Source organism: Salmo trutta, chromosome 6, assembly GCF_901001165.1.
Source record: "Salmo trutta chromosome 6, fSalTru1.1, whole genome shotgun sequence".
NCBI lineage: Eukaryota > Metazoa > Chordata > Actinopteri > Salmoniformes > Salmonidae > Salmo > Salmo trutta.
This window is the reverse complement of record NC_042962.1, coordinates 51,099,330-51,114,421: the sequence shown is the minus strand read 5'-3', so window position 1 is coordinate 51,114,421 and position 15,092 is coordinate 51,099,330. Positions and strand designations below refer to the sequence as shown.

At 47.7% G+C, this 15,092-nt stretch overlaps 1 protein-coding gene across 1 annotated transcript; it reads left to right on the top strand.

Annotated features, from left to right (window-relative positions):
* The first annotated feature begins 8,124 nt into the window (after positions 1–8,124).
* On the top strand, positions 8,125–9,486 carry LOC115195228 (cocaine- and amphetamine-regulated transcript protein-like). The gene is made up of 3 exons (XM_029755008.1): positions 8,125–8,340; positions 8,489–8,572; positions 8,886–9,486. The coding sequence occupies exons 1-3, from the start codon at positions 8,206–8,208 to the stop codon at positions 8,991–8,993; spliced, it is 327 nt and encodes a 108-aa protein (XP_029610868.1). The 5' UTR covers positions 8,125–8,205; the 3' UTR covers positions 8,994–9,486.
* The last annotated feature ends 5,606 nt before the right edge of the window (positions 9,487–15,092 follow it).

Sequence of the window (15,092 nt, the reverse complement as noted above, 5' to 3'; positions counted from 1 at the left end):
GCCCTGGAGTGGGCCAACGCAGTGTGGTATGGCCCAGACTCGGCAAGGGATCACTACCCCGAGTTCACCCGCCGTTTCCGGGCCGTGTTCGACCACCCAGCAGAAGGCCGGGCGGCGGGTGAACGGCTGTTCCACCTGCGGCAGGAGACGAGGAGCGCACAGGACTTTGCTTTGGAGTTCCAGACCTTGGCTGCTGGAGCGGGGTGGAACGACAGGGCCCTGATGGACCACTATCGGTGTAGCCTCCGGGAGGACGTCCACCGTGAGCTAGCCTGTCGGGACACTACCCTCTCACTAGATGAACTAATCGACATGTCCATTCGTCTCGACAACCTGCTGGCTGCGCGCGGGCGTCCAGACAGGGCCCTGTTGGTTCCACCTCCAGGTCCTCCAGCTCCCATCCCTATGGAGCTAGGGGGGGCTGCGTCCAGGGGAACCGGAGGAGGAGGCTCCTCTTGTACCCAGTGTGATCGGAGAGGACACACTACCGACCGGTGCTGGGGGAGCTCCTCTGGGAATCAGGATGGCAGGCGGAGCACTCCTCGTTCACCTCAGGTGAGTAAGCACCAACCTCACCCAGAGCTCCCTGTTGGTCATATGTTCATTTTAGTAACTTTCCCCTTGTTTTCTCCCTCTTTCCAGCATAAGGTGCTAGTCGATTCAGGCGCAGCTGGAAACTTTATGGATCGTGGGCTCGCATTAAGGCTAGGGATTTTCCTGGTGTCGTTGGACCAACCTTTCCCCGTGCACTCCTTAGATAGCCGACCATTAGGGTCAGGACTGGTCAGGGAGGCCACGGTGCCACTGGACATGGTAACGCAGGGGGATCATGGGGAACGGATTAGTCTCTTCCTCATTGATTCTCCTGCGTTTCCGGTGGTGCTGGGGGTTCCCTGGCTGGCCAATCACAATCCCAATATTTCGTGGAGACAGGGGGCTCTCAGAGGGTGGTCAGAGGAGTGCTCAGGCAGGTGTAAGGGAGTTTCCATCGGTGCGACGAAGGTGGAGAGTCCAGACCAGGTTTCCACTGTGCGCATTCCCTCAGAATATGCCAATTTGGCAATCGCCTTCTGTAAAAAGAAGGCGACCCGATTACCACCTCATCGACAAGGGGATTGCGTGATAAATCTCCAGGTAAACGCTGCACTTCCCAGGAGTCACGTGTACCCATTGTCACAGGAGGAGACGTTGGCTATGGAGACATATGTCACGGAATCTCTGAGACAGGGGTACATTCGGCCCTCCATGTCACCCGTCTCCTCGAGTTTCTTTTTCGTGAAGAAAAAGGATGGAGGGTTGCGTCCGTGCATTGATTATCGAGGTCTAAATTCCATCACAGTAGGGTTCAGTTACCCACTACCTCTCATCGCTACGGCGGTGGAATCATTTCACGGCGCGCGTTTTTTCACGAAACTGGACCTCAGGAGCGCTTACAATCTGGTGCGTATCCGGAGAGGAGACGAGTGGAAAACCGCATTCAGTACCACATCGGGCCACTATGAGTACCTCGTCATGCCGTATGGGTTAAAGAATGCTCCAGCCGTCTTTCAATCCTTTGTTGACGAGATTCTCAGGGACCTGCACGGGCAGGGGGTGGTGGTGTATATTGACGACATCCTGATTTATTCCGCCACCCGCGCCGCGCATGTCTCCCTGGTGCGCAAGGTGCTTGGGCGACTGCTGGAGAATGACCTGTACGTCAAGGCTGAGAAATGTGAGTTTTTCAAACGAGCCGTTTCCTTCCTGGGGTATCGCATTTCCACCTCGGGGGTGGTGATGGAGGATGACCGCGTTAAAGCCGTGCGTAATTGGCCGACTCCGACCACGGTAAAGGAGGTGCAGCGGTTTTTAGGGTTTGCCAATTACTACCGGAGGTTTATCCGGGGCTTTGGTCAAGTTGCTGCTCCCATTACCTCACTGCTGAAGGGGGGTCCGGCGCGCTTGCTCTGGTCAGCAGAGGCGAACAGAGCGTTCAGTCGCCTGAAGGAGCTGTTTACCGTCGCTCCAGTGCTGGCTCATCCGGATCCCTCTTTGGCATTCATAGTAGAGGTGGACGCGTCCGAGACTGTGGTGGGGGCCTTGCTATCACACCGCTCGGGCACGTCACCCAAACTCCGCCCGTGCGCTTTCTTTTCTAGGAAGCTCGGGCCGGCGGAGCAGAACTATGACGTGGGGACAGGGAGTTGTTAGCTGTGGTCAAGGCTCTGAAGGTGTGGAGACATTGGCTTGAGGGGGCTAAGCACCCTTTCCTCATCTGGACTGACCACCGTAATCTCGAGTACATCCGGGCAGCTAGGAGAATGAATCCGCGTCAGGCCAGGTGGGCCATGTTCTTTACCCGTTTCCGGTTCACGATTTCTTATCGGCCAGGTTCACAGAACACGAAGGCCGATGCACTGTCCCACCTATATGACACCGAGGAGAGGGCCATCGATCCGGCTCCCATTCTTCCAGCATCGTGCTTGGTAGCTCCGGTGGTATGGGAGTTGGACGCGGAGATCGAGCGGGCGTTACGGTCGGAACCTGCACCATCGCAGTGTCCGGCAGGTGTTCAGTACGTACCGCTTGGTCTCCGTGATCGATTGATTCGATGGGCCCATAATCTCCCCTCCTCGGGTCACCCTGGGATTGAGAGGACAGTGCGGAACCTGAGGGGGAAGTACTGGTGGCCCACCTTGGGTAAGGACGTGCGGTTTTATGTTTCCTCCTGCTCGGTGTGCGCTCAGAGCAAGGCTCCTCGACACCTGCCTAGAGGGAAATTACACCCCCTCCCCGTTCCACAGCGGCTGTGGTCACACTTGTCAGTGGACTTCCTCACAGACCTTCCCGTATCTCAGGGGAACACCACTATCCTGGTCGTTGTGGATCGGTTCTCGAAGTCCTGTCGTCTCATCCCGTTGCCCGGTCTCCCTACGGCTCTGCAGACTGCGGAGGCCCTGTTTACCCATGTCTTCCGGCACTACGGGGTGCCCGAGGACATCGTTTCTGATCGGGGTCCCCAGTTCACGTCCAGAGTTTGGAGGGCGTTCATGGAACGTTTGGGGGTCTCGGTCAGCCTGACCTCGGGTTTCCACCCCGAGAGTAATGGGCAGGTGGAGAGGGTGAACCAAGAGGTGGGTAGGTTTCTAAGGACGTATTGCCAGGACCGGCCCAGGGAATGGGCGAGATACGTGCCATGGGCAGAAATAGCCCAAAATTCTCTACGTCACTCATCAACCAACATGTCACCGTTCCAGTGCGTGTTGGGCTACCAGCCGGTCCTGGCTCCATGGCACCAGAGCCAGACCGAGGCTCCTGCGGTGGAGGATTGGGTGCAGCGCTCGAAGGACACTTGGTGAGTCGTCCAAGACGCACTCACAAAGGTGAGTGGATGGCAGAAGAAGAGCGCTGACCAGCACCGCAGTGAGACCCCTGTGTTTGCACCAGGGGATCGAGTCTGGCTCTCGGCTAGAAACCTGCCCCTCCGCTTGCCCTGCCGGAAGCTGGGCCCGCAGTGTGTAGGGCCGTTTAAAGTCCTGAGGAGGATAAACGAGGTGTGTTACCGGTTACAACTTCCATCTTACTACCGTATTAACCCCTCGTTTCATGTGTCTCTCCTCAGGCCGGTGGTGGCTGGTCCCATGCAGGAAGGTGAGGTGTCGGAAGTTCCTTCCCCCCCGCTGGACATTGGGGGGTCCCCGGCGTATAAGATACGCGCCATTCTGGACTCCAGACTTCGGGGGGGGGGGCCTACAGTACCTCGTCGACTGGGAGGGGTACGGCACGGAGGAGAGGTGCTGGGTACCCAGGAAGGACATTTTGGACCCCCCACTACTGAGGGAGTTCCACCGCCTTCATGGGGATCGCCCTGCGCCTCGTCCTCCGGGTCGCCCTCGAGGTCGGTGGCGGCGCGCTGCGGGAGCCGCGCGTCAGGAGGGGGGTACTGTCACGAATCCCACCGCTGATCCCTTTTTCCTTTTCGTTTGGTATGTCTTATTGTTTGCACCTGTTCCTCATTTGGGTCTTTTGATTTTGGTTATTTAAGCCTGGTTAGCCCGCCCAGGTTTGTGCGGGATTATTTAGCGTCAGGTTGTGTTTTGTATTTGGATGTGCTGGCGATCTACTACTGTTATATTTTATGCATGCTGTGCACCTGTTCTGGGCACTTTGCATTTTTTCCACGCCGGTTGTGTTGGCGTCAATCGTGTTGTGTTTTATTTAATAAACACAAAGTTCCTTACCTCTGCTCTCTGCGCCTGACTCCTACCACCACTCCTAGCAACTACTGACAATACCCCATAATGACAAAGTGAAAACAGGTTTTTAGAAAATTTTACAAGGGTATAATAGAAAAAAACTGAAATACCTTATTTACATAAGTATTCAGACCCTTTGCTATGAGACTCAATTGAGCTCAGGTGCATCCTGTTTCCATTGATCATCCTTAAGATGTTTCTACAACTTGATTGGAATCCACCTGTGGTAAATTCAATTGATTGGACATGATTTGGAAAGGCACACACCTGTCTATGTAAGGTCCCACAGTTGACAGTGCATGCCAGAGCAAAAACCAAGCCATGAGGTCGCAGGAATTATCGGTAGAGCTCCGAGACAGGATAATGTCGAGGCAGAGCCACTCCTCAGTAAAAGGCACATGACAGCCCACTTGGAGTTTTCCAAAAGGCACCAACAGACTCTCAGACCATGAGAAACAAGATTCTCTGGTCTGATGAAACTCTTTGGCCTGAATGCCAAACGTCACGTCTGGAAGAAACCTGGCACCATCCCTACGGTGAAGCATGGTGGTGGCAGCATCATGCTGTGGGGATGTTTTTCAGTGGCAGGGACTGGAATACTAGTCAGGATCGAGGCAAAGATGAACGGAGCAAAGTACAGAGAGATCCTTGATGAAAACCTGCTCCAGAGTGCTCAGGACCTCAGACTGGAGCGAAGGTTCAACCTTCCAACAGGACAACGACCCTAGGCACACAGCCAAGACAATGCAGGAGTGGCTTCGGGACAAGTCTCTGAATGTCCTTGAGTGGCCCAGCCAGAGCCCGTCTCGAACCCGATCGAACATCTCTGAAGAGACCTGAAAATAGCTGTGCAGCAGCTCTCCCCATCCAACCTGACCGAGCTTGAGGATCTGCAGAGAAGAATGGGAGAAACTCCCCAGATACAGGTGTGCCAAGCTTGTAGCATCATACCTAAGAATAATCAAGGCTGTAATCGCTGCCAAAGGGGCTGTGGCGGAAGAATCAGAATTAGTTGGGTAACATAGATAATTAAGATGTCTTATCTGCATAATATGCTTATGTGATATACTTGTTATTAGAATGTATCCCTTCGGACTCTGGTGTTGGCAGTTGCACTTCTTCCCTCGGCTGGGGCTCAGTCACCTGTTTTCCTTCAATTGTTCTCTATTCCTACAATTTTTTATAATAACTGAATTGCTGTATTTTTGGTATATGGTGTGCAGTTTAAGTTAGGTTAGGTTCAAAGACTGTAATACTTACTCAGATGTCCAAAGTGCGTTTCTCCAGGGCTTTGCCAGACGACCTCCTAAGTCTGTATGGATAGAAATGGGGTTAATATGTACTGTATCAATGGGCATACATTGTTCAAAGGTCTGTTAGTCTATTCCTGTTCATTACATTAAAAAAGTAGAAAAAGTAGTCCACTATAAAAGGAACATGGTACCATGTGAGATTTGTCCTAAGTGACTGTCACTCACCCTCCACTCTGTAGACCTCACACTCTGTCAACACCAGGTCATTGCCATGCATCTCACAAAATGTAAGGTTGCTATTCACAATAAGCATTGCCTGATGTGAACCATTCCTCGAACAAAAGAGATCTCAGAAGGCCTAAGATTAAGAATTGTTGCCTTGCATGAAGCTGGGAATGGTTACAAAAGTATCTCTAAAAGTCAGTCCACGGTAAGACAAATTGTCAATAAATGGAGAAATTTCAGCACTGTTGCTACTCTCCATAGGAGTGGCCATCCTACAAAGATGACAGCAAGAACACAGCGCAGAATGCTCAATGAGGTTAAGAAGAGTCCTAGAGTGTCAGCTAAAGACTTACAGAAATCTCTGGAACAAGCTAACATCTCTTTTGGCGAGTCTACAATACGTAAAACACTCAACAAGAATGGTGTTCATGGGAGGACACCATGGAAGAAGCCACTGCTGTCCAAAAAAACATTGCTGCATGTCTGAAGTTCGCAAAAGAGCATCTGGATGTTCCACAGCGCTACTAGCAAAATATTCTGTGGACAGATGAAACTTAAGTTGTGGTGTTTGGAAGGAAGACACAACACTATGTGTGGAGAGAAAAAGGCACAGCACACCAACATCAAAACCTCATCCCAACTGTAAACTATAGTGGAGGGAGCATCATGGTTTGGGGCAGCTTTGCTGCCTCAGGGCCTGGACAGCTTGCTATCATCGACGGAGAAATGAATTCCCAAGTTTATCAAGACATTTTGCAGGAGAATGTATGGCGATATGTCCGCCAATTGAAGCTCAACAGAAGTTAGGTGATGCAACAGGACAACAACCCAAAAGAACTGCGAGGAGTAACAGCCTAACATACGCTGCTAGCTACCATGACAAAGACCAAAGACGGTGGGAGTACCATTGAGGACAGTGGTGTCTCTCACGTAAAGGATCTTTTAAACAAACAAAAAAGAGACCTATAAGCAGTTGTCACAACAACAAGAAAATAGGTTCAAGTGTTTTGTCCAAATATTGTTGTAAACATTACATTCGTTGCAATGATATTAACAGGCGCTGATATCTGAAAAGCATCCTGTTCAGACAAATAGAACACACACAAACACACACACAAGTAGACATGCCCACACACAGCTGTCTTCATATCTGACTAATCTTTATTTTCTAGTGTTGACTACTTTGGTTCAGCAGGGTTGCACTGGATCAATAGGTTCACTTTAAAGGCCCAGTGCAGTCAACATTCTGTTTTTCCTGTGTTTTATATCATATTGTACTAGGGGTGCAACTTTCACTGGGGATGGGGAGGACATGTCCCGGCCACATTCTGAAATTACGTTTTTGTCCCCCCCCCAGTTTTAGAATTGGAATGTGATACAAAACGAGGCAACGGTGTGCTTTAGGACCGTGCGGACGCCTCCGAGCGGCCGGGTAGGCTGTTTGGAGTGTTTGTCTGACTGGATTAAAATATATATATATATATTATTATATTATGTACTTCTAAAAACAAAGTTGCGCTCCTGTATTGTACAACAACAGGTGATGAAACAAACACTCTAAAAGTGTGATTTTGTCAAATCAGTGTTAATTCCTGATAGTTGCTGGTTGAAATGATAATCTACACGGGACCTTCTAATCAGCAGGTTTGCATGGGACGGGAGTTCCACCTTTCCATGGTGACATCACAATGCGGTAAATTGATGAATAGACAAAGAGAGTTCCAAACCTCAGCCAATAAGAGCTGGTTTTCAGTTTTCTCCTCCCCACAAAAACCACTCCTAAGCAGAATTCTTGCTTGGAAATAGTATTTTTTGTGTGTGTGTGTGTGTGTGTGTGTGTGTGTGTGTGTGTGTGTGTGTGTGTGTGTGTGTGTGTGTGTGTGTGTGTGTGTGTGTGTGTGTGTGTGTGTGTGTGTGTGTGTGTGTGTGTGTGTGTGTGTGTGTGTGTGTGTGTGTGTGTGTGTGTGTGTGTGTGAGAGAGAGAGAGAGAGAGATAGAGGTGGGTTATTTAAGTGGTCTGGTGAGATTAGCCTGTGATGTAGAGTCTCAGGCCTGCTCACTGTGTACACAGTTCTCCTGGACCAAATGAGCAAATGAGAGGTTAGGCATACACACACACACACACCCAAGAGGAAATTGGATGCTGATTAAAGATTGGTCTTAACAGCCAGGGGCTGTGACCTGGGATTATTGGAAAGAGGTGAACAGAGGTGTTCTATCAGACAACGCCTCTCCATCACAACATCCTCTGGCGCGTGTATGTGCGTGCATATGACCCTCTCCGGTCAGTGGTTACGTCTGTCGCTCCGCTCATGTCAGTGGTCATACATATTACTGTAGCTGTATGACGTCAGCAAACGCTATAAAATCAAGCCCTCGCGTCTATCACCCCGAATCATAGCCCACTTCACCCGCCCAGTGTTCACCAAGCCCCTGCTAACCACCTGCAGAGGCCCCGCTGTATCTCCATCCCTTCTGGTTGTTTCAGCACCATGGCCAGCATTCAACTGCTTTTCCTCGCCGCCTCCTGCTGCGCATGTCTCTGTCTCGCTGACGGCGACACCTCGTTGGAGTTTGAGACTCGCGCTCTAGAGTTCCCCCACAAATCACAAGAAGAGAAGGATCTGGTAAGTTTAAATAGTTTTATGTTTGTGAAGTTGTTTGGTTTGTGCGTTTGGCAATGTGTTAGTTTAGTCGATTCATCCCTATCTTTGTACTTGTTTTCTAGCTATATCTATAGAAGTCTATCGTTTTTGTTTTTCTCTTGTCATGTAGATTGAAGCTTTGCAAGAAGTTCTGGAGAAACTGAAGAACAAACAGATGCCGTTATCAGAAAAGAAGCTCGGCTGGCTGCCGTCGGTAAGAGTAGACCTGATCGACCATTTTAAAGTGGTTAAAGTCCTATTATAAACACTTTTTAAGTAGTTAGCCTGTCTGTATCGTGCATTTTACTTCTTCATTGAGTCTAGCCTTATATTGCGTGTTTCAAATGGTTAAAACGGGACTTTCGATAAAGGTTCTCAATTGACCGTGTTTAAAAAAGATATAGTTCAGGGGTTGCTAGGATTAATCTGGTTCTGGGAACCGTTGTAGACGTTTCAGAATCCCATAGTCTGGAGACAGACGCCACCGTCATCATCACTCAATGAATAATCAGACTGTTTGTTTCCAGTGTGACGCGGGCGAGCAGTGCGCTGTTCGCAAGGGTGCGCGTGTCGGAACGCTGTGCGGGTGTCCGCGTGGGACGACCTGCAACTTCTATGTCCTCAAGTGTTTGTAAGAAGAGAAGAGAAAATGATAAACAGTGTAGGGAGGGGAGCAGAGAGAAATAGGAGAGAGAGAACAGAAAGCTTTTTCCTCATTCTGTGGATCACATTCAGATCGTGGAACGTTCAGACAGAAATATTCTATGTTGAACAGACATGCCTCTTATCTGACATGTAAAGTAAATAGGAATCATGTCAGCTTTACTTTCAGTATGTTGCCCTCTCCTGTCCTGAACGTGACCCTGGTGTGTAATGGAGGGTTTGTTGTCTAACATAAAGGTTGTATCCCAAATAACAATCTATTCCCTATAATGCACTATTTTGGCCAGAGTCCTATGTGTCAGTCCTATGTTGCTTCAGTCAAAAGTATTGCACTTTATAGGGAATAGGGTGTCATTTAAGACACTACCCAACTTGTTCCCTTCATCTGTGCTCTCTGCTGTCTCCTCTATTTGGACTAAGTACAAAGAAATTCACTGTGATTAATAAAGTCCATGATTTACAGTTTTTTGTATTGCTTCAGTGCAATTTTAACAAGTAGGCTATGTGGTACATTTTCACTACTCTTAGTACAAAACTCAAAACAGATCACCAACAAGGAAGTTGTTTCAAAACTTTAAGCACATTTTCAATTGACTAAGTATTTCACAATCAAAATCATACAGTCACATTTTCACCAGTGTTTCATCTAGAAATACATGTTCATATAACGTAACTGCCGTGCACAATACGATGCTCACTTTTGATATGTTTCTCTTCTCTTTTGTTAAAAGACTATTTACTATTACTTAATCAGACTGCTCTAAATTGATGATCACTTATATGTTTGGTAAACCTATACATTACACAACTAGCCCTCACAGTCTCACGTCAGAATTAGACGTTCATCCATGTTTCTCAAACATCACATTTCGAAGTGTTTAAGGTTAAGTTTAGGCATTAACTCCGAAATCTTAAGGTTAGGCATTAATAACTCCAAATGGTTAAGGTAAGGGTTAAGGTTTGGGATAGGCTTAAAACAACGATCTCAAAAACAACTTTCTATCGCTGGATTAAAACTTCCAAAATTTGGAATCAGAGGCAGATACTTCTGAAAATCACAACCTACTTGAAGGTAACAGCGTCCACCGTTGCTCCTAGTGGCCGATTTCCACATCATCTCCGGACATCCTCAGATAAGGATGGACGTCGAATACTGACTTGTATACCGGGTGACCTGGCTGACTTTACATGTGAACTGGTTTGTCTGCTACAGATTTTGAGAACTACTTAATGAAAATGTCTGTAAAGTATAAACATAAAAAGTATGGATATATACTTGAATGTACTGCAATGGTGACTATTGATTTTACTTCACTGTAAGTAAAAAAAAAAATCTGATATTGACAAGATCAGAGATGTACTGTATGTAACAAATCAAATCAAAAAATGAATGCACACTGAAAGGTTTTGAATGAAGGACTGGGTACCATACAAGTATTACTTGTTTGGAGTTTTGTTTTAAGAGGATTCAGTTATTCACACGCTTTAGGGAAAACACAATGCAGCCAAAGCAATACATAAAACATACAATTCCTGTATAAATAAGAAAAGATTGAAAATAAAAATGACAATAACAAATAAAACCAAAATAGGAACTAAAATGCAGAAACAAACAGTCACCAATAGACATGTACACTGCTCAAAAAAATAAAGGGAACACTTTAACAACACAATGTAACTCCAAGTCAATCACACTTCTGTGAAATCAAACTGTCCACTTAGGAAGCAACACTGATTGACAATAAATTTCACATGCTGTTGTGCAAATGGAATAGACAACAGGTAGAAATTATAGGCAATTAGCAAGACACCCCCAATAAAGGAGTGGTTCTGCAGGTGGGGACCACAGACCACTTCTCAGTTCCTATGCTTCCTGGCTGATGTTTTGGTCACTTTTGAATGCTGGCGGTGCTTTCACTCTAGTGGTAGCATGAGACGGAGTCTACAACCCACACAAGTGGCTCAGGTAGTGCAGCTCATCCAGGATGGCACATCAATGCGAGCTGTGGCAAGAAGGTTTGCTGTGTCTGTCAGCGTAGTGTCCAGAGCATGGAGGCGCTACCAGGAGACAGGCCAGTACATCAGGAGACGTGGAGGAGGCCGTAGGAGGGCAACAACCCAGCAGCAGGACCGCTACCTCCGCCTTTGTGCAAGGAGGAGCAGGAGAAGCACTGCCAGAGCCCTGCAAAATGACCTCCAGCAGGCCACAAATGTGCATGTGTCTGCTCAAACGGTCAGAAACAGACTCCATGAGGGTGGTATGATGGCCCGACGTCCACAGGTGGGGGTTGTGCTTACAGCCCAACACCGTGCAGGACGTTTGGCATGTGCCAGAGAACACCAAAATTGGCAAATTCGCCACTGGCGCACTGTGCTCTTCACAGATGAAAGCAGGTTCACACTGAGCACGTGACAGACGTGACAGAGTCTGGAGACGCCGTGGAGAACGTTCTGCTGCCTGCAACATCCTCCAGCATGACCGGTTTGGCGGTAGGTCAGTCATGGTGTGGGGTGGCATTTCTTTGGGGGGCCGCACAGCCCTCCATGTGCTCGCCAGAGGTAGCCTGACTGCCATTAGGTACCGAGATGAGATCTTCAGACCCCTTGTGAGACCATACGCTGGTGCGGTTGGCCCTGGGTTTCTCCTAATGCAAGACAATGCTAGACCTCATGTGGCTGGAGTGTGTCAGCAGATCCTGCAAGAGGAAGGCATTGATGCTATGGACTGGCCCGCCCGTTCCCCAGACCTGAATCCAATTGAGCACGTCTGGGACATCATGTCTCGCTCCATCCACCAACGCCACGTTGCACCACAGACTGTCCAGGAGTTGGCGGATGCTTTAGTCCAGGTCTGGGAGGAGATCCCTCAGGAGACCATCCGCCACCTCATCAGGAGCATGCCCAGGCATTGTAGGGAGGTCATACAGGCACGTGGAGGCCACACACACTACTGAGCCTCATTTTGACTTGTTTTAAGGACATTACATCAAAGTTCGATCAGCCTGTAGTGTGGTTTTCCACTTTAATTTTGAGTGTGACTCCAAATCCAGACCTCCATGGGTTGATAAATTGGATTTCCATTGATTATTTTCGTGTGATTTTGTTGTCAGCACATTCAACTATGTAAAGAAAAAAGTATTTAATAAGATTATTTATTTCATTCAGATCTAGGATGTGTTGTTTAAGTGTTCCCTTTATTTTTTTGAGCAGTATATAATCATTCCAATACATATTATCTATACTCTCAGTATGTCCTCTTGCTGTCTCTCCCCCTACCTTCCATCTCCATGTCAGACATCTCCCCCCCGGTCCATCCTGGAGCTCCAGGCTGAGAAGGGGTGGCCATGGAGAGAACGCCCCATTACCGAGGCTCTCCCACTGGGTAGGCTGCTGCTCTGCAGGCCCCCTCCGGCTGACTGTATGGAGCTCACAGTATTACTGAGCCAGCTGTTCCTAGCTGTCTGGAGATCACGTTGCAGCACCCCCTTCTGGTGTTCCAGCTCCTACACAGGGGACAACACAACACATCATATATCACTACGGAGTGTGTACTGTCCACAAAACAAGTGTGTAGTGTGCACTATGAAGTGTGTAGTGTGCTATGAGCTGACCTGGATCTTGCACTTGGCCTCTACCATCTGTAGTTTAGTCTGGGCCAGCTCCTTCTCCAGATCTGTGACCTGGCCACAGACACACCTTCTCCTGGTCTTGTTCTCTGGTACCAGTCGTCTGCTGGTCTGGTTCTTGTTCCTGGTCTCTGCTGGCCTGGTTCTCTGGTGCTGATACTTCTCTGGTACGGGGCTGTGGAACAGAAGCCTTCCATAACAGGAGAATCTAGAGCCTGTCGGCAGCGAGAACACGCCAGCACAGCATTCTGAGAGAGGGAGGAGAGGGGTGGGAGGGGTTTGACGAGAGAGTTCAAAAGTGTTTTATTATGAACATGCAGAGTGAGGGGTGATATCCATTCAGAACAAATGATATCATCAAACTGTGTGATTGTCAAACTGTGACATCATCAGACGGTGCCATATTCATCCTCACCCTGAGTTTGACCAGGTCCTCTCTGTGTGCTGCCTGCAGCCTCTCCACCCGACTGGTCAGCTGGGAACAGATCTGACAGACAGAGGAAACAACATAGCATTAGGAGTGTGTGTGTGTGTGTTGTACCTGTTTGTAGTCTGAGATGATGCCTGAGCTCCTTTTCACCTCTGGATCAGCCTTGTCTAGCTTTGTCCTTAATACCTCCTTCAACTGTGAAATGTTCTAACTGTTCTATGCCTGGTATTTAGGATATTCACCCTGGAGTGTTTAGTGTGTGTGTGGTGTGTATGTGTGCGTGTGTGTGTGCGGTGTGTATGTGTGTGTGTGTGTGTGTGTGTGTGCGTGGGGTGTGTGTGTGTGTGTGTGTGCGGTGTGTATGTGTGTGTGTGTGTGTGCGTGGGGTGTGTGTGTGTGTGCGGTGTGTATGTGTGTGTGTGTGCGTGGGGTGTGTGTGTGTGTGTGTGTGTGTGTGTGTGTGTGTGCGTGCGCGGTGTGTGTGCCTCTCCACACAGTGCTATCATCTCCAGAAGGCCAGGGCTGAAAGGGGTTTGTCAGGAGTTTAAACTGGTCCTGCCACTACAGTAATACTTACAATACATCTGAACACAACCCAAGGGAAACAACGACAAACACACTGTCTTTACTTATATGTGACCATTTATGGTCCTTTATTCCTACTATTTGTTCTAATATTACTGTTTTAAAACGGCCTCATCTGACTCCAGGTTGCAGCGCTGTCTATGTTATTCCATCTGCCAAGTCTTGTTCACACAACTCACAGACACGACGTCATACAACTACTTTTAAAGAAGGCCCACAGGACAACCAGGTTGTGTCAAAGCATCATAACACTAGCATCTAGACACTAGCATCATAACACTAGCATCTAGACACTAGCATCATAACACTAGCATCTAGACACTAGCATCTAGACACTAGCATCATAACACTAGCATCTAGACACTAGCATCATAACACTAGCATCTAGACACTAGCATCATAACACTAGCATCTAGACACTAGCATCATAACACTAGCATCTAGACACTAGCATCATAATACTAGCATCTAGACACTAGCATCATAACACTAGCATCTAGATTGACATTGTGTTGTTCCTTATTTATATGTATTCGTCATATTTCTGAGTCTGCTTTTAATTTGCAGTTGGTAGAGCATGGTCCTTGCAACGGCAGAGGAGTTGGTTTGATTCCTGGGACCACCCATACATAATAAAACCATAAATGAATGCACCAAACGACTGTATAAAAGTGTCTGCTAAATGGTATATATTATTGGATTCATTGTTAGTGAAGAAACACAGACGAGTCCAGGCAGATATACACATTGATTTATCTTCAAAAAGGAACACTGTGCGTTAAACGTGGAATTTATCTTCAGAGTTCATTTGAAAAGGAGACTCAGCTACATGACATCATCGTACACCGCGGGTCAACTTGCTGTTTAGAGACATCATCAACAACAAAATTCCAATCTGTCACTGGCTCTTCCCAATATGGGCATGTCTCAACGAACAGTGCAAATTGTCTGTAAGCAGGAAGTTGCCCTGCTGTGTATGATGATGTCATTTTTAATAGAAATAGTCCACCTTTAATAGAAAAAAATATATATAGTATAGAATTAGTGAATTCAATATTAAAGTTATCTTCATTGCCAGACTCCAGGCAGCAGTGTCTTTGTGTGAGTGTGACTACATAGCAGTGAACACCAACTTTTGAGTGTTTTTTTCCCAGTAAATCAACACGTGAAGAGATGTCCATTTTCCCATCAACTCTCTAACAAAGAATCACAAAAGGACGAGAAGTGAGGAAGACCAAGATGTGAAGACCATGGCTTTGTCCCATATGGCACCCTATTCCCTAGATAGGGCACTACTTTTGACCAAACCCATATGGGCCCTGGTCAAAAGTAGTGCACTGGTTAGGGAATACAGTGCCATTTGGGGCGCACCCTCTGAGAAAAGCGGAAAGTGCATTGTGTGAAAAGAGTACAACATCTCTTTTATCAAT

Excerpts from the sequence above, each read along its gene's own strand:
- LOC115195228 (XM_029755008.1), top strand. The coding sequence starts at position 8,206 with ATGGCCAGCATTCAACTGCTTTTCCTCGCCGCCTCCTGCTGCGCATGT. Across the intron at positions 8,341-8,488 it reads CACAAGAAGAGAAGGATCTG|ATTGAAGCTTTGCAAGAAGT; the intron begins GTAAGTTTAAAT and ends CTTGTCATGTAG. Across the intron at positions 8,573-8,885 it reads AGCTCGGCTGGCTGCCGTCG|TGTGACGCGGGCGAGCAGTG; the intron begins GTAAGAGTAGAC and ends GTTTGTTTCCAG.